At 38.5% G+C, this 19,949-nt stretch overlaps 1 protein-coding gene across 1 annotated transcript; it reads left to right on the top strand.

Annotated features, from left to right (window-relative positions):
- The first annotated feature begins 838 nt into the window (after positions 1-838).
- Positions 839-18,748, top strand: SLC39A6 (solute carrier family 39 (zinc transporter), member 6). Its single transcript, XM_009699561.1, has 9 exons — positions 839-1,558; positions 2,821-3,001; positions 3,264-3,433; positions 4,706-4,918; positions 6,536-6,605; positions 7,930-8,307; positions 15,588-15,668; positions 17,648-17,838; positions 18,596-18,748. The coding sequence occupies exons 1-9, from the start codon at positions 839-841 to the stop codon at positions 18,746-18,748; spliced, it is 2,157 nt and encodes a 718-aa protein (XP_009697863.1).
- Positions 18,749-19,949: the final 1,201 nt, after the last annotated feature.

Genomic DNA, 19,949 nt, shown 5'->3' with positions numbered 1-19,949 from the left:
CCGGCGGTAGCGCTGAGGTTTTTGGGGCTGATGATAATCTTCTTGAAAACTGTGAAGTTCACTGCGTTACGTTATGTTCCCGGTGTCTCTCTGAAAAAGGGCTGAGGCACTCCTCCGGCATAGTCCTGCACGCAGCCGAAATACCCGTTAATTCGTAGCCTTACTGGAATTTTTGTGGAATAAAGCGCACAAGCGGTCACATTTGTTCCACAGCAGTGCTCTGTTTGCCTAGTGAGAGGAGCTGTACGATGGCAGCGTTGAAACACAGACAGAATGTGACAGCATAAAAAAATATTTTTTGTGGAGTGCTGATAACTCACCGTGCTGGCTTGCCAAGAGCTCTGGGAAATCCAGTGATGGAAGGTTGGGAATTTTGATTTTTAAGCAGAAACAATGTAATTTATACTACTTATTCCTTGCTAAGAGTGAAATTATAAGGATTCTTTTAAACGCAAGAAAAGCCTAACCTGGAACTCAGTTGGCCCACCCTTGAGGGTGCTCTCATTGTTTAGTTTATGTTAGAAAACTGTCTGGGGCCAAGCTAAACAAAGGTAAGCTTACACCTGGGCGGTATTTATAGCCAGTGACCTCACTGTGGTATGCGGCTTCATCTCCTGCTGCCTGGGGCCACATGTCCGGGAAAAATACTGAAGGTACAAGAAATTTAAGTGGCTCTTCTCTCACTGCGTTGATACTTTGGGCAGGGTTTGTAGTGGGTTTCTTTTGTTTAAGCAAATTATGAGCATCAATTATAGAGGAAGATGTGATCAGTTTTGCGCAAGCTGTTAGAATTTTCTTCTTTTTCTAGATCTTTTTTTACTGCTGAAAAGAAACTGCAATGGAGAGTACAGTGTCCATCACTTTCCTTGTATCGTTTTCCATACTACTGTGTGAAAGTTATCATCATGGAGCGGAGACAGCTACTGTTGTGCATACATCGGAGAGAACTTTTCCAGAAAAGGCAGCCAGCATTAATACTGACTTGGCAAGGTTAATACGGAAGTTTCACCTTCAAGAACTTTTTCATCGTTATGGAGAAAACAACTCTCTGTCGATGGAAGGGTTTAGAAAACTGCTCCAGAACATAGGTATAGATAAGATTAAAAGGATTAAAATAGACCATGATCATGACCACGATCATCACCTTCATCATAATCATGTTTCATTGAGTAAAAACTCAGAGAAGACTGTTTGTCCAAACCGTGAATCTGATGCTAACAAAGACCACAGGAACAGTCACTCAAAGGAACCTCATAAAGTAGAGAATGTAGAACGTCAGCAGAACTTTGTACGCAGCAAGAACACCGTTAATGAAATAACAGCATCTATCGTCACTGCTCCCACAGATGGCCACTCTGAATTACAGAATGTGCAACCTGGAGGAGTCAGGACGGTTGCTCGTTTAGGTCTGACCAGCTCTAATGCTGTTAATGTCACAGGTGGCAGCAATGCAAGCTGGCTTGCTAACAGCAAAGCAAATGAATCTCATACTTCTCCGAAGGAATCAGAAAGAGGAAGTTACCTGTATTCTAAACTGAAAAACCAAAATACCCAAGAGGTGAGACTGGTTCTGTTGTATTCTTCGGAATCCAGCTCCACTGGGAACGTTGTTATGGCTTATTTGTCAGGTGCTTAACGCTTAACTGGGTCCAAGCTTTGTGGTGTAACAGTACTCATAGCAAAACACACACAAATAACTTTCCTTGAAACTTAATGTTTTGAAGGAATGTTGTGTTATCTTCTCAAGAGGAAAATATCTGTGCGACCTAGTTATTTTTAATTTTTCCTAAAAAGAAACATGTGTAAACATACACTTGGGTTTATGTATTTATTATTTATGTATTACTTTTAAATATTAGTAAAAATGAAAAACAATTCCAATTTAAAACTTACTGTTCTGCCTTAAAGCCAGAATCTGTCGCCTTTTCCTAATAATGTGACGAAATTTAAAAAATCTAGTTAAAATAGTGTCATTCTTATCAAAACTGCCTCACAAGTGTTAGATAATCCAATGGCAGATAGTGTAGAACCGCAGGGAAGCAACTGGCAGCTTCCTCCTTTAACCCCCTCCTTCCCCATCTTTAAGACTGTATGTAGAGACCGACTGTAAAAAAACTGCAAAATGTTATCTATTACTTTAAAATAGTAAAAATTAGTGATGATGAAGTCTATAGTTGTGTTGTAGGCAGTTTTCTTACACAATCAGATCCTTCTCCATTAAAGGCTTTAAAAAGCAAGTATATCTCTGGGGTCTTCATGTATGCAGCCATGCCAGGTAAGTTGGAGAGGGTGTTGTGTAGCGTACGATTGTGGATGCTGGATTCACAAGTTGTTACTGTGTTCTGCACATTCGGGCAGAAGTACTTCTGTTATTTAAACCCAGCGAGACTGTAGGTCATGCAGTGGGGAACTCTACTGGAGGAAGTGTATGCAGAACACGTTCTGTACAAGGCTTTCCATAGTAGTCACTTCTATAAAAAGGTATTTAACCTTGTTACTACTTCCTTATATGGCCCTAAAACTGGGTGAAAAGTGTTAGGCTTTTTCTGTTTGCACAGCAAAGCATCTGATCCCCTTGTACTGAGAAAGGTGATGTAGAATTATCACTCAACCAGGACTCCCAAACTAGCTTTCTGGGCCAGAAGTGGGGTGGAGGTACAGTTCTTAGTAAATTGGTTTGTTACCAGTTTTTAACTACCATTGATAAAGCTGTTTTCATGTGATGCCACTGCATTTCAGTTAAAATGGGATGTGTGGTCCTCTTGAGATATATCATGGTATTTTTGTTCTGGTTAATCTTTAACACGTGTCTTTCCACAGTGCTCCAGTGCGTCAAAACTGATGCAGTCCCATGGAATAGGCACTCAAGTATTGTTGACTGCTACAGAATTTAGTTACCTCTGTCCAGCTCTTATTAATCAGATCGATGGCAAATACTGCATAGTCCATGCAACTAGTGAAAAAGCTGAAACTCCTCCAAAAAGTTACTCTCTGCAGATAGGTAGGTTTATTATTTTAATATGGCATAAAAGCTTACCGGAATCCCATTGACATTGGTGATAAATGTGAAAAACTTATTTCAAAGTTGAGAGAAATTTGTAATTTTTTATTGGCACTTGACCATGTCTAGCGAGAAATCTTTGTGGTGTACCGTTTGTTAACATCTGATTAATCGACTGGTCAGGAGTGTTTGATAACAGGAATGTTAAGCAAAGAAAATCTCATACGGCTATTATTTATTCTTGTTACTTTTTTTTTACCAGCTTGGATTGGTGGCTTTATATCCATCTCCGTCATCAGTTTTCTTTCCTTACTGGGTGTTATATTGGTACCACTGATGAATCGTGTATTTTTCAAATTTCTTCTAAGTTTTCTTGTGGCATTGGCTGTGGGAACTTTGAGCGGAGATGCTTTCTTACATCTCCTTCCACATGTAAGTATTAATTACTGTTTCATTCATTATCTCAAAGCAGAGAATTTGATACCTGTCTGTACTTCTTACTGATAATTTTAATCCCTATTAATTAATACATATTTGGTGAGTCATTTCTCAACCTTGTAGGGTAGATTATTTGATGGAAAGGTTTCCTGTTTGGAATTGTTTGTATTACTCATTTCATGGTCCTTACAGTGTAAGAGCTTCACACCATTATCCCTCAACCTATTTGATGTTCTTAGTCATATATGCTGCCAAATCACTCATTGTTCTTTGCGTGCAAGAATTTTGTCTAAATGTTTTTAGTTGCTTATTACAATGCTGCCTCTTTTTTTTCTTTTTCCAGTTCAATGAATTTTGTAGATAGTGGAAATCACTCACTGTACACTTTAAATGTGGAATAGATAATCCACTATTTTCTGTTACCAGCCACTTACGTTGATTGCTTATCCATTGTAATTTTTTGATCAGAATCAAGCATTTCTGAAGGCCTGGGAAAATGTTACTTGAGAAACTTTGGAGGTACATATTACTGTTATGTAATATGGACAATGAAATTGGAATATGATTGCTAAACTTCTGCTTTTCTTGAAGCTCTTAAACAGACATTCCCCCTGCCCTGCTCCCCACCCCACCAGGTACCTTGTTCCAGCTTTTGAATAAAATAGATAAAAAGAACTGCAGATCCTGTGGCGGTTTCTGAGCCCTGCTTGTAATTCATCAGGGGATTTTTTTCCTTTTAGTTAATTTTGCATTTGCTATGTGAGGTTTTGTAAATCTAAACATGTGTGAGTGAGATGTCTTAGATGTGTTTTTGGTTCTGAACATAGCAGTAGCCAGTGAGGAGGGGAAGATTGTCAGACTTCCTTTAAAGAAGGAAATTACTGCTAAGTTAGTTGTAGAAAAAGGTGTTTGATGTCTGAGCTGTCTTAGATGGGAAAGTCACTGGTTGTGACTACTCCTGAAAATGCAATTTCCTTGACAGTGTCAGGAGTTTTTGTGAGGGCAGTTGTACATCTTGTGTTGAGCAGTGTGCTCGTAGCTTCAGAGAGAGGGTGAATACCAGGCCTACTCTCAGTCCTTGCAATGTTTCTTCCTGTCGACAGATTTCTTTGCAATTGTTTGAGTTTGTATCCAGAGAATCTACCCCATGAAAATTGTCAAGTCTGGACTCCAGACTTGAGGAAAATGTGAAGAATACTTTCTATGTTTCTTATGTTATCAGTTCTTTTGAATATAATGACTTTTCCTATTTGGTTCTCCCTTTAGTCTCATGGAAACCATCACCATCACCATGAAAAACCTCTGCTTGAACAAAACAAAGGCTCCATGTTCAAACATCTTGTTTTTCAAAGTACAGAGGAGAATGCTTACCTGGATTCTACATGGAAGGGACTTACAGCACTTGGAGGCTTGTATTTCATGTTTCTAGTGGAGCATTTGATCACTTTAATAAAGCAGTTTAAAGACAAGAAGAAAAAGGTAGAGAAACTGTTATTTTGAAGCTGTATTGTATTGCATGATCATTTCTGAATACACTTACAAAAAACTTTTATGAATATTGTATATCCGTATGGATTTAATAGTGATTGCTGACTTGATTAGTGTTATAATTTCATTTATATTAGTGACATGTATACTTTTAAACTATATGATAACTTTTTTATGTGGTCCTGTTGTGGAAAAGCTCTGAGCTATTTCCTTAACCAGGCATATAGTACAGGCTGGACACCACAGGGAATTGTTTAATAAGCAAACATCCAATTGCACTCTTTGTTTTGAGTGATTTAAGAAGTTACTGTTCATTATTGCGTTCCTTCTGACATGTCAAGACGATTATATAAGTGACTAGCTGAAGTGTTATTATTTTAATTCTCATACTGAGTGAAATAAGATGGCCTCATACAGTTACTGTACTCCTGTTGAGGGGGCAGTTGAACGAAATGGGTAAGGGTGGCAGTAAGTGCCTACATAAATACCCAGCTACAACGTAGAAAGTGACTTCATTAGATAACGTTCCATTTGGAAATACAGTCTGCCAAGCCCCGCATTTCTTTCCCTTCTCTCCCCTCAAAAAGAAGAGCAATACAGCTTTCAGATTACTATGCTGGTTTTTATGTGGAAGGTAAATAATAAGTGCATTCTGGCAGGTCATGAATGTTGGTAGCTCGCCAATTATTGGTAACTGAGTTCTTTAAAGACTAGCGTAGCCAGGAATAAACAGTGTTGTCAAAGTTGACTCAATAAAAAAAGGTGCAGTAAAAACTGACGATATCTTAAGCTTTGCTTGAAGAAAGTTAGTAAACTACTAATTACTTAGCTTAAAAAGAGCTAATTTCTACACTACCACAATGACTGATAATCTCTGTTTAGTTTTATTGCTAAATTGGTCATTAAGGCAGCAGTCTTGGAGCAGAAGCCATGTAAGCTCTTTGACTTTGGTCATGGGAGGTTGTGTTGGTGTGGTTTATACTGACGCTAAACTTAACTGCGAGTGACAGGCTCGCTTTCCCTATCTCTAGTTAAATTTACGTGCCAAGAGACGACATGAAGAGTTCCAAACAAAGCGAGTATTTTTTGTGTCCTTCTCTCAGCAACTGGGAATATACTTCCTGTTAGACTAATTACGCCCTTCTAGATACCGAGTCACTGATCGTAAATTGTTGTGATACAGACATTAGTGAGCGATGGTCAGAGATTTTACTTGGTCTTCCTTCAGTACTCTAGGGAAAAAAGATTACACTGATGTTACCATGGAAAAGAATTAGTGGAATAACTTTTACTCAGTATTTGATGTGTTTCGCTTCTCAAATGAACCCCTCTGCTTACTCCTCATGCAAAAATGTGGGGTATTTATGTGTGTGGGTTTGTTTGTTTTTTGGGTTTGTGTTTTTTTTTTTCTCCTATGGAGCCTGAGGAACCTTTGTCTTGGTGTACTTAGCTGAGTTTCTAATGTTCCTCTTCTGCACTCTTTATTTGGCTTCCATGTTGTCCTCTTTCTGTGCAGGCTGCATAAATGTTGTGAATATAATGTTGCTCATGTATATCCTGAAACATAAGTAAAGTATTCATAACTACAGTATTTTCTTTTGGGATAAGAAAAAAAATGAAGATGATGGAGAAAGTAAGAAGTTTTCAGCGAATGAAGAAAAGTTAGATACAGATGATCGTAAGTCTCAGTAACATTGCGCAGTTATTATTTTGTGGCAGAACTGTTTAAAAAACGTGATTGGTGGCAGCTCATAGATCTGCTTCTTACTGTATGTCAGATCACTACTTACTTGAATTCTTTTCGAAACAAAACCTGTCTGTGCATTGATAGGCAGAGGACTAGCTCTGTTTACTGCTTTCCTTTAAAGAGGATCGATAGTTTGGAAGTAGTGAATTTTGAAACCTTAAACCTTTTAATTCTGATTTTAACAGCAGAAGTGGAAGTCATTCTGTGAAGCTCTTCTGGCTATGCCTCTTGCAAATACAGCTGTACCTACTGGCTTCTACGCTTCTGTTTAGACTGTTAGATGTTATACATGTGATCCATTATTTAGATTTCGATATATCTTCAGTCTGGATTTTGTTTGTTTGAGTATTTATTTATTTATAAGGTTGATAATCTAAAATCCTAGAGGTTACTTGAACTATTTGGACTGCAACTGATCGTGTGTCCCAAGATGATACTGTAAGGCAAAACACACCTCACTAGGTACTTGTTAGCTCTTGTAGCTAAAAGAGACGTTCAGTTTTTCAGAATAATCCTGTAACTAATGAAAGTATTGTTGGTAATGCCGAAAAGAAAAAAAGTGTATTTGTTCATTTAATTGCAGGAGGAAGAATTTAGCAAGTTTTAGGAGTTAGTTGAAATAACTAACCTTAATGTGCCGCTAATATTTATATAAGGACATTTCATGGTCCGTGTTGATGGCTTTATCTTTGAGTTTATTTTTCAGGTGTTCAAACTTAAGCTCCTGTATTTATATGAAATACAGGAGTTTCCAGAAGTATCTATAACGTAATCCTCTTCTGCATTTTTATTCTTCATCCCTAAGATGAATAAATGGCATATGCTTCCCAGATGCTTTGTCTTTCTGAAGCAATTGAGCTAACAGCCTTCATGCTGTGAGACTGAGACATAGAGCCTTATGCTGTTGTATTTAAATTACGCTGGGTCTTAGATTAAAAGCTTTTTTACTTTTTAGGAGGCATTTGTGGCCATAATGTAGGGGCTACTTCAGTAGTAGGGGACAGAAACAAAAAGCTTTTTCTTATTTTGAACTATTGAGAATTATCTCAGAAATCTGATTAAAGAAAAATAAGTTGAGGAAACCCTTGGGAAAAAACCAAAAAACTTCTGCTATAAGAAGCTGGGGTATCAGTCTCAACTTCTAGACTTAGTAGTTTCTTCTTTACTGCATCACTTATTCAACTTGTTTATTGTATCTTTGCTTCCTAGGTAATTTAAAAAATGTCTAATATTATACTCTGGGTTTTTGTAACAGGGCCTGAGGGATATCTAGGGACAGACTCTCAAGATCCATCGCCCTTCATTTCTCAGCAGCCAACTGTACAAGAAGAAGAAGAAGTGATGATAGCTCATTCTCATCAAGAGGAGGTTGACAGTGAATATGTGTCCAGGGGCTGTAGAAACAAATGTCATTCTCACTTACATGATACTCTAGGACAGACAGATCATCTTAGTCATCATCACCATGACTACCATCATATTCTGCATCACCATCATCATCAGAACCATCATCCCCACAGTCACAGTCAGCGCTACTCGCGTGAAGAACTGAAGGATGCGGGGATAGCAACTTTGGCATGGATGGTGATTATGGGAGATGGACTACACAATTTTAGTGATGGCCTAGCGATTGGTAAGTGTTAGCTTGGACACTGCAGCTTTGTTGTATGTGAGGACAGCAAAGTCTTCTTGCTGTCACTTATCTCTGTTGGGAGCATAACTAATTAGTGGTGGATCTTTGAAGCCTAAACTTTTATCTGATCGCAACTCTGAATGAATAAGGAAAAATCCCCAGTTTAACAACCAGTGACAAATGAAAGATAAGTTATGTGCTTACAGCTATGTTTCTTCAGGTAATCTATAAACTTTGCTTTGTTTCCTACTTTTAGCAAAGTTAAGGCTAACATTTTTCAAAACTAAAGCTAGACTTATAAAACAATATTTAGGACTTGGAGCTGACTTTGTATTTCAGTGTCTGCAAGTGCTCAGCAATTTTTTTTATTGATTTATTTTTTTTTTAACACCAGCTTGTCTTTTTGGTAGCATATAAAGTAACTGTGGTTTTTCCACTTCAGTCAGGCGACTAGTATCATTGACTTCTTTTATTTCATTTTCTCATCTGTTTCGCTTGTTACGCAGCAAGGTCAGGTTCTATACTTTTCACATCTGGCTTTGCCCATACAGGGCCCTGGTTCCACAGCATGTGTAAGGTTCCTCAGAGCACTGGTGAGTAGGGAGATGGGACCCTAGTTTCAATCTGCTTTAATCTGAAGATTACTCAAATGGATTAGGCAATGTATGTGATTTTTTGTTTTTTTTTTTTTTTTTTTTTTTTTTTTGCTGTGGGAGTAGGGATGCATTCATTTTTACTGTAAAATGAGTTTGGTCCAAGGCACTGTATTCTCTAAGGTGCTCTTACACTTTTGCATAGCATTCCTGTCACATCCAGATTTTCAGATCTTACCATCCACTAAAGAGCAGCATTGTAGTTCTTCCTAGTGCTTGTACGAACCTTCCAGAGAAGGTCTGTGCTGCTTTTTGTATCCTAGGAATGTGTGAGTAGGGCATTAATTAATAGGACATTAGTTAGCTATTACCTGTCAGAAATATAATTCATGGAGAAGATACCAGTAAAGTTGCCTTTGTGCAGATTTTTGAATTAAGAGTGTCTATATCAGTTAAAGGAGTGTAGCATAAGTAGATGCCTTCAGATGCTCAGTGCTCTACTCTGTCTCAAAACAATGCTCAGTCTTTCTTCTTGGAAAAGTATTTTAAAAGTTATTTTTTTAAACAGCTATCATACTGTACTTGAAATCTTGTTCATAAAGTGGAGTGGAATAGCCCATTTTTTGTGTTGTTTTTTTTTTTTTAATTTAAACTGATATAAACAGTTATTTTACATGTAAACAGAACATTTGTATTTTTGTTCCTATGTTCATGTCTCTATTTTTCCCTTACGTGTTGTAGTTATTCAGGGGTTTTTTGACAATTCTTCAGTGAAAATATTTCTTTAACACAAAAATAACAGATTGAATAATATGCTTTGGACTTCTGGCTGGGAGGTCAGGTTTGGGAACTCCCTCGTTTTTTCTAGAAGGAGAGCTAGACTGCAGGTATTTTAAATTTAAAAGGTTAAAGTAAGTTACAGAAAATTAATTCAAATCAGTAATCTTCAGTTCTTATGCTAGTCTTTCATAATCTTGACTTTAGTATTTAAGATTAATCTTTGTACGCATTAGATTCATTTCCAGCTTGTATAGTATACTGGGGTCAGTTCAGCAGTATCAGGCTTCCTGTACATTTTATTGTAGAAACAAGTTCATTCTTGTTTAAGGAGAAAACCCAGTAATAACTATTTTCTCTCAGCAGTGTTTCCAGTTGTTCAGATTCAGTCAAAGTATAGTGTGAAAAGAGACTTTCTGATTTAATCTCATCTTTGATGAGTTGAAGCACAGAATGTAAATTTCCGAGCAGATCAGTAGTGAAAATGTGGTAGGAGGAGGACGATTTGCATACAAATGAGATGCAGAATCAATTACCTCTTAGCATTAGGGAGATTTGGGAATGAGCTAAGACTTTATAGTTATGAAGGGAAAGGTATGAGGAAGGTTAATGAAGGCTTATTGAACAAGTTAGAGCAATAGCTTTTAGAAGTCCTGCTGTGTAGCTTGTTCAGCGTAATGGAAATGTGGGTTTCCTTCAGTTCTGGATGTGCTCAAAAGTTTTACGGAAAAACATCGATTTGATCTTGTGAAAGCACCACTAATTCTTTTATAGTATTTTACCTGTATTTAAATGAAGATGTGAATGTTTCTGTGAAGACAGCTTTAGCCAGAGTACCCTGTCACTCGAGTTCATTCATTTCACCTGATATGTTATTCATAACTTCTGTCAGTTAGTTTTTCCTCAAATCTGTTGTGCTAATTATGTAGGAATAAGATTTAAAAATGCTTATTTTTCTTTTAAAATGGAACTGTTGCATCTGAGTAATTTGTACAAAATTATCTTCTGTGATTTGAACTTTTCTGTGTAGCTTCAACCAAATAACTAAAATGCAGAACACTATTTTTACACTAATCTTGCATATATATTTTTTTTCTTTAGCTCTTTTCTGAGAGAAGTGATGTTTTAAAAGTGTATTTTAAGATACCATGACACTATTAAATCAATTTCTGGGGAGGGGATAATGCCAGATATATTAATGTAGTCTTCAGTTTGTTACTATTTCAAGACATCTTTTTAGCAGTGAAAAATAAAAATAGATACTCCTGTTGTTTAAGCTTGTACTTTGGTTGCTCTGTATCTGTAGGGTATACAGCCATGTCAACCATATAGGTACTTTGCAAAGCAGTCAGGTTTTGTTTGGCTTGCTTTTGTGGTCGCAAAATTAGATGTACCGTGTATGATGAAGCTGGATTCTTGTATTTTTAGTTTTCCTCTAATAAGTTATAAGACTAGGAAAACACTGTATGGAGACAGTAATATAGAGGAACTTGTAGATTACTGAGGATGTAGGCATGGGAGAAATTAATTACCTTCTGCCTTCCTCTACTTATGTAGTCTCCTCAAATTGAAGCCTGATTGAATGCTGATGAATTCTCCTGTCTTAGTAGGAGGTAACTGTAGCTATCCTGTCTGTCTCAAAATCTGACTCCAAAGCTATAAAGCAAAGTTTGGAGGTGGCGGAAGCAGACTGATACCTAGGAAAGATTGATAGTGTTCACTAATAACCTCTTTTGCTAGTCAAGTACCGGTAACTCCTGTTGCTTACTTGTTAATTGCTGTGTAGACTCCTATGACTGAATGTTTTAGAGTGCAGTGGAAAACACCATGCTGAGGGCTGAAGTCAAAATAGCTTTCGTCTTGCATGCTATGCATCTCTGAATTGGACTTCACAAATAGAGTCATAGAAACGGGTGACTTCTAGAGGTCACCTGTTCGAACCCTCTGCTTGAAACAGCACTTGGGAACACTAGATTGGGTCAGTCATGGCTTTGCACAGCCAAGCCTTGAAAACCTCCACAGATGGGGAGATTCCACTGCGTCTGTGGCAGACCTCTTCTAGTGTTGCACTACCATCTCTTAATAAGGAAAGTTTTATATATGTCCAGCCCAAAGCTCCCAAACTGTGATTTGCAGCCTCTCCCCCTGTTGTGTCATCTGTCACTACTTCGAAGAGTTAGGCTCCTTCATATTTGTGACTGCACTAAAGGTACTCATAAGCTGCTGTTAGACCACTCCATAGTCTAGTGGAGAGGGAGGTTACAAATACCTAACTTCCTCAAGCTTTTAGACCTTATGCTGTTGACCTCTGATTGTCTTGTCAGCCTCTGTTGGACAGTATTCATACCCACCTTGAACTGGGACACCCCAAATTGGACAGAGAATCCCAGGAACAGCCTCACCGCTGCTTAGCAGAGGGGGTAAGAACTTTGTCTGCTAGCCTTTGCTTCTCCTAAGGCTATGCGGTTTGTGGATCACTGTACTTGCAATGAGAACACATGCTGGCTGACATGCAACTTGCTGTCCATTATAATCCTCACGTCGTTTTTGGGAAGGCTGCTCTTTGAGCCAGTCAGTTCCTAGCTTGTACTAATGCATGAGGTTATTCTGCCTCACATGCACAACTTCTCACTTTTCCTTTTTGAACTTCTTAAGACTTCTGTTGGCCTAGTCTTCAAGTTTACTGTGGTCTTTCTTCTCTAAATCTCTAGTGCTTGATGTGTCAACTCAGCCCTTACTTTCTGCCCCCTGCCCCTCAGCTTAGTGTCATCTGCAAATTTGCTGATAGTGAAGTCTGTTTCATCCAGATCATTGGTGAAGATACTGAAGAAAATGGGTCGCAGTATTTGTCCTGAGAAACTCTACTTGTTACTAGCCAGCCATCAAGCCCTATTAGCCCAGCAGTCCAGCTGATGTGCAGTCATCTAACTGTCAAGCCCATATTTCCTTTGCTCTCAGATGAGGGTCGGGGTTAGTGTCAGAAATCCTACTAAAGTCAAGTTCTGTTATACTTGCTACTATTTCCGCAAGCTGGGTCAAACATTTGGAGAGGGATTTGAAGAGGATATTCAACGTGAACTTTCCAGGAACTAAGGTGAGGGTGATTGTTCCCTGAGTCCTGTTCTTTGCCTTTCTTAAAGATGGGAATAATTCTTTTCCCAGGGTTCCAGTGGGGCCTTCTGTAGCCCTGGTTTTCCATAGGTGATAGATTGCAGCCTTGCAGTCACGTCAGTTGACTCTGTCAGCATCCTTGGGTGAGTCCCATCCTGGGATGCATCTGAACTTTTTCTTTTTTTTATTTTTTAAAGTATGTCTGAACTGTTGCTTCTCTGCTGTTCATTGTCGCTTTCTTTCTGGAATGGTGCTGGGATCTGACTTTGTCTTTGAAGACTGAGATGAAGGTGGTGCTGGTGCTTCAGCCTCTTTTTATATCTACTATATCGCTTCCCCACACATCAACAGACCCAAATTTTTCCTGAACTTAGTTTCTCAGCTAACTTTCCTGTAGAACTGTTTCTTGTTATCCTTGGTGTCTTGTTAGTCTTAGCTCCAGCTGGGCTTTGGTCTTCCTCCTTTTTGTTCCACTGCTTTTATCTTCCTTGTTGCCAATCTGTTTCTATTTCTTGCGTGCTTCCTCTTTAAGTCTTAATTCATTAAGACACACTCTGCTTAGCTGGGCATGTCTTCTGTTGGAGGTCCTAGTGTTCCTGCACAAACAGTGTAGTTTATTTTTCCACTCTGTTAAGTGTGCTTTACAAATCAGCCACCTCTTCTGGGCACTTTTTCCCCTTTGATTCCCAGGGTATTCCACCGTGCAATTCCTTAAATAAGTCAAAGCCTGCTTCATTAAAATCTAGAGTCCTAATTTTGCTTCTTCCTTTCCCAGCCTCCTTCTGTATCCTGAACTCAGTTACCTCATGCTCACTGGAGCTCAAGATGGCTTTTTTGCTGTATTTGCCATCAGTTCTTCCTCGTTTGTGAGCAGCGGGTCAAGTAGAACTCTAATCCTGGCTGGCTCTTCTATCATTTGTATCAGGAAACCATCACCAACACAATTAAGGAACATCCTGGATTGTGTGCCCAGTGCTGTGACCTTCACAGCTGGAAACTCTGATGTGAATGGTGACGTCTTGTGTGGTTGTTCATAGGTAGCCTCATCCACCACCTTTTCTTGGTTAGGTGGTTTGTAACCATATTCCTAGTATTACTCTGATCTTGACCAAGAGCTCAATAGGCACAAGGAACTGCGTTCATACGTAGTTTTATACTGGAGCTCTGTGCAGTCAAGGAACTCCTTTATGTAGATAGGCAAAAAAAAAAAAAAAAAAGATGACTTGTATTCTGTCTTTTCTAGGCCATCTGTATCTATCTGTGACAGGCCAAATGAGCTCTGGTGATCTCCACAGCATCAGGGCAGGCTCCAGGCAAGCAGTGGACTTCTCTGGGCAGTATCTCTGGTTAGCAGGTCTGCCTCTGCCCTCTCTCCTGCATGGGAGGGAATCTCCTATCACTAAAAATCTTCCCTTTCTGTTTGTATTGCTGGCCGTAATCTGATGTGCTGAACGAATATTGTTAGCTAGGCAGAACTCATTTATCCTCTCACTGCTGCCAGGGTCACGACCATGTTCCTTAGATTAGCAGTTGCAAATGCGGACGGAGCATTCTTCCTTTTGCAAGGCTTCACTATTTTCAAATTTATCTGGGAGTTCATGTTTCCAGTTCCAGTGCTGCTTTGGTCCCGTCTTCCTCTTTAATCTGAGGGATTCGGGCTCTTGCCTCTGTAGAACCTCTTCTGAAGGCTGTCTCGTTACCCCTTATCCAAAGATGCCTGCTTGCTACTTCTTGCATCTCCTTCACTGGGAGCCACAGCATACATCCCACAGGTAAAGCAGCTAGTGTTGTCACTGCGGGGAGGAGCATCGGTCATTTCTTGCAGATGAAGACCTGGATTGCAGTGGCCACCCTCAGGAGTTACATCTGGGTAGAGGCTCCTGGAGTACAGGAGGTGGCAACCCCAGCAGAGAGAGGGGATTGTCTCCTGTGGTCTCATCGCCATTGTAGCTCTTCCTGTGTGAGCAGTACTCCTGGGTCATTTGCGTGCCAGCTACTGCGACACGGCCTCATGCCTCTTTGACTGCTTATTTGGCAGCACCTTGTTTGCTGGCACGCTCCTGGTGGCAGCTGAAGAGGAAGCTGGATGTGGTTCTGCTGCACCCCTTGGCGAGACTCCCCAAGCAGCCAGGGACTTCCCATGCCATGTGTGAGCTGTGGTTCAGCTCTTCAACCGTGCTGCATGCTGATTCCTCCTGAGCTGCTGTCAAATAAGAAAAATAGCAACAGGAGTGGAGAAAAGAAAGATGAGGACTGTTGGACTAGTTTAAGGAGTTTTTGTGTTGTTTTTTTTTTCCTCCACTTAAAGTATGATAGTTCAATTATGTGGAAACTGCATAGAATTCACAAGCATTCACTGCTGATTTCATGTGACTATACAGCCTCTCTTACTGTTGAATTGGCTTCCCTTTTTCCAGTGCCTGGCTCTCAGAGGCAATTGAGTGGCTGCCTTCTCTTTGTATCTTTAAAAAATAAAGTGTCCTTTCTGACAGTATTCCAATGTATTGCATTTTTTGGGGGAGGGTTGTGTTGTTGAAAGGTATTGGGCTTAGTTCAAAAATAAGATAGTGAAATCTGGTTTGCTTTAACTAATTGGAGGATTCTATGTTGCTTCTGATCTTGAAACTTAGGAATCATAACCAACTGTTCAGTTGACATTTAAATGCTTCCACAAGCATAAGAAAAATTTGAGTGAAACTAATATGTCCTAATCTGATAGAAGCATATGCAACAATGCTTCTGCACTTGATGTCTGAATATGCAATAATGTTTGGGTTTTTTTTTCCTATCTCTTCGTAGGAGCAGCCTTTACTGAAGGGTTATCCAGTGGTTTAAGCACTTCTGTGGCTGTATTCTGCCATGAATTACCTCATGAGCTAGGTAAGGCCCCAATATTTCCATAGGCTGCAGGTATAGGTACTTACAGGTGCACTTTGGAGAACTGTAAGTGGTTTTATTCTGTGGCACAGTAAAATTTGATCAGAAAGCTTCATCTGTGTCAGATTGTCTACTCGGTAATACTTTTAACTTATTTAAAGACTGTTTTATTTCTTAATTGAATTAACCTTCCTTTTAAAAATCTAAGTATTTCAGCTACTTTGTTTAAAACTCAGTGTCTCTTGCAGTTGCTTACAACTTGTTCTGCACAGTTAGTTTAGTTGTAGTTTTTATTCTCCTTTGCAACATAAATTATGAACTGCAGGATATTCTTGTGTTTGTGCTGTTAAAAGAAAAGTCACAATTAGTCAAACTCCTTTCTGCATAACATTTGCTGCTTTTTCATTAAGTCTTGCAAAAAACTGCTGCAGCTCTAAATTAAACTTGGAGCTATTTAGAAAGCTTTCCTAGAAATAGTTTGTCTTTCTAGCTCAAGTGATTTAAATTCATGACCATAATTTCTCATGGGAACGCATGTGTCATACGCTGTAAGTTTAGTCTTTGGCCCTTTTGCGGAGCAGCTCATGAGAACAGGACGTAGCTGCTTAGTTTAACTTGGAACAAAGCTGATCTTTCCAATTGTCAAGTCATTTTGAATGTGCAACTGGTATTTCTTTCTTAGCTGTCATGGCCCCAGTCATACCTGGTGTATAAAATGAGGAAAGAACACTTTGCTTGCACTTTTTTAAGGTTTAATTCCCTAGAAAGTAGAACGTTCAATTTCATTTACTGGAACTTGTAAAACAGTATGTGTATACATCAAACTGTTTATTAAACAGTTTGATAGATTTGTCTGTCGGTACAATAATGTACAGAAATACATTACTCTGGAGAAAACGTACCTGGTTTTATGATATGGGAGGAATTGAGTCTTGTTCATCTTAATATAAATTCCTATGGGAATTGTGGAACTTGCATTAATTACATTTATGAAATGTTGTTAGTACAAATATACAAAATAAATTCGTGTTATGAATCTGATAATTTTAGATTAAAATGTTCTGTTGGTTTTGGAAGCAAGAAAAATCTTTTAAAATTTAAATCACGCTTCTTTAATCAGCACAGGAAACTTGATAGAAATACCTTCTTTAACAGAGAACATGAAGTGGCATAGGAAGACCAAACAAATGGGACTAGCTGAAGTTCACTGGGGATAAAATTGCATCATTCTGTTGTTAATGCTCACAGTGTTTATAATATACCAGTTCATCTTAATTGCAGCATCTTGTAGGAAAAGCTGTTGTAACAAACTACTCAACTCAGCTTTGAAGATTGCTTTTGTTTGTTTTAACTGGAGATAACTTACGTTTTTGTATAGAATCCATTTTATTTTCAAATAATAAGCTTATATTATTTTACTCTTTGAGATCTAATGTATCTAAACACAAAAAAAATTGCTGTTCTGAGTGGAAAACCTGTTTTTGGCTGGTAGTCTTATCATTCCTTCAAGTAAAAAAAAGACCTTTAGGATCATTTACGGAAATTAATAAATTATTTCTAAATTTATGAAATGGCTAGACTTAAAGTACAAAGAGCAGTTACAGGATAATAAATGGAATCATTGCCATTGCTTTATGCAATTAAGTGGGAATATTTTATTTTAGAAACTTCTTTAGAACACTCATGCGTATCAGGTGGGATTTTACAGTGTTGGTTTAAATGCAAACTACGCTAAAAACTGCTTCTTCCAAAAATCCTAAGACTTTAAGGTTATAAACTTAGCATGTTCGCTGCTGTGTTGTTCTTCGTGTGCGCTTTTTAATTTTCTGTCCCCAAGTGATTTCTGATTTTATGAAGGAAAAAAATAAGGCAGACTACAGCATAAAAATACCTTCATAATCTTGTAAGTAAGAGGAGAACTCATGAGTACTGCAATAGTTACCTGAGGATTAAAACTTCGGTTTGTTTTTTGCCTGTTGTAGGAGATTTCGCTGTACTTCTAAAAGCCGGTATGACTGTCAAGCAAGCTGTGCTTTATAATGCTCTGTCAGCTATGCTGGCCTATCTTGGAATGGCGACTGGGATTCTTATCGGTCATTACGCAGACAATGTTTCAATGTGGATATTTGCACTTACTGCTGGCTTGTTCATGTATGTGGCCCTTGTGGATATGGTAAGTGGCTAGACCTACTTGAATTTTATATAACTTAGTTTAAGAATTAATGCTAATTATAGTTTGATCTCGGAATAAATTCTTCCATCTTTTGTCTCTCGGTTAACTTTTTCTGTGCTTGAAGGTGCTGATGAGTACACAGTGCAAGTGCTCAGTTAAAAGCAGTCTTCCACCTGAACATTTATTTAGACTGCTGTAGGAACAGAGATTGTTTCTCCCTTGGTTGTTAAACAGAGGCAGTTAATGGTAGAAGTAGAGGAACAAATTTGCTTCTGACAGTGGCTAGTGTAGCAGATAGTGTGCAACTTGCAGTCTTACTGGCTATCTGCAACAACAAATGTGCTTCAGCTTTTGCATTAAATCATTACTGCATCTTGGGATGAAGATGGCATTATATTAAAACCTATACTGTACCTCAGAAGTATGTTTGTATTTAATTCTCTTCTTAAGGATAAAATTCTTGGTGTGGCTCTATTAAATCAGTTGGTAAATAATGATATCCTGAATAGATGGCTGGCTTAAGACAATCAGCATAATTATAACAGTAATTAGAACTTTACAGATTGTCTCTGTCTCTAAATATGAAAGTAGACTCTGATAATGTTGTTCATGTTGAGCGACACCTAATTCAAGGAGTAGTATTGATGCAGTCAACAGGAAAGACTAAGAAGAGTAAGACTGTAGCCATGAGGCATGAGGTAGTGAAGAACTGGGTTTGAAGTAGCTGTTTATTTTGAAGGCTTTCTTCTTTGTTTAGGTGCCTGAAATGCTCCACAATGATGCCAGTGATCATGGATGTAGCCGCTGGGGATACTTCCTGTTACAGAACGCTGGGATTCTGTTGGGTTTTGGGATAATGCTGCTTATCTCCGTATTTGAACATAAGATTGTATTCAGCATAAACCTGTAATCCTGGTTGCCAGGAAGAGAGCTTGGTGTTAAATTATAAGTGGTAGGTTTTTTCTATTAAATTCCCTAGTGGAGAGGTACGTTTGGTATAGAGTAGATATTTTTATTGGTGTGCTTTGTTGTTGTGTCCCTCCCTCCCTTCTCCCCCTGATAGAAATGAACACTGTATGTTGTTGTTTTGTTTTTTTTCACTTAGGATTTAGTATTGCATATGGTACTGTGGAAAGTTGTACTTGGAAAAACATGGTGAAAGTGCCAAATCTATTAAAGGAGTATTGTCTGGGGGGTTAGGGGGGTTTTTTTTTAGTAAATCTATTTACTGTATGTAATGATATGTAACTTTTTTTTACGTCAACAGCTTTGCTGGTTTAAAGAAATAGAATGACAGTGGTTTTTATTTTAGCACAATCAAAATCAGTGGATACAAAGCACAGTGAGCAGTGTAAAACAAGAAGACGACAGGTAATAGGTAGCATGTGTTTATATTGGTAGAAACTCATTGTTTCTGCCTAGTTTAAACACCTAGTTTACACGGAGTGGCAGATAAGTCCACTCCATCTTTTTCGTGGTGGTTCTTCTCTCAATAGCTTGTGGATTCTTTGTGTCTTATTCCAGTTGGTTTCTACTCCAAACAAATTATTGTGAAATCCTGTTTTAAGCATTTGCACCAAGTGTTTTCACTTGTTTCATCCCTTCTGATGGAAGTTGCTCTCTACCAGTTTCTCAAATCGGCCACAAAAGTACAGCCGTCAGACTGTAAAAGCATAGCTCTAGCCCTAACATACGTGAATTCCATCAAAAAGACTTTTAAAGTAGTGCTATATCCCATTTATGCTGCCTGAAATCGCAAAGGTGTATTAAAGCCTATTTGGTATCAAGGGGAGGAGTGCTACAGGCTGAGACAAACAGTTGTTTATTACAACAGCTTGCTTAAGTAAAGTGTGGATTTACTTTGGGAAACAAGCTGAGTGGGAGAGCTGACTACTTCTAGTTCAGTGTGATTGCACACAAACCTGTGCTTGCAACACAATTATATTCTTTGCAACAACTAAAGGTGAGAAATCCAAAATAGCAAAATATGCTTTGACAGCATATACAGGGAAGCAGCGTGTTAAGTATAATTATAAGTGTATACGTAAGTATGTTGTTTGAGCTTATAGTCTTAGCCACCCTGAAAGTAACTGAAGGAAGGAGAAGGATGA

Source organism: Cariama cristata, unplaced genomic scaffold (assembly GCF_000690535.1).
Source record: "Cariama cristata isolate BGI_N322 unplaced genomic scaffold, ASM69053v1 scaffold15144, whole genome shotgun sequence".
NCBI lineage: Eukaryota > Metazoa > Chordata > Aves > Cariamiformes > Cariamidae > Cariama > Cariama cristata.
The sequence above is the reverse complement of the archived record's forward strand: the minus strand, read 5'-3'. Positions and strand labels throughout refer to the sequence as shown.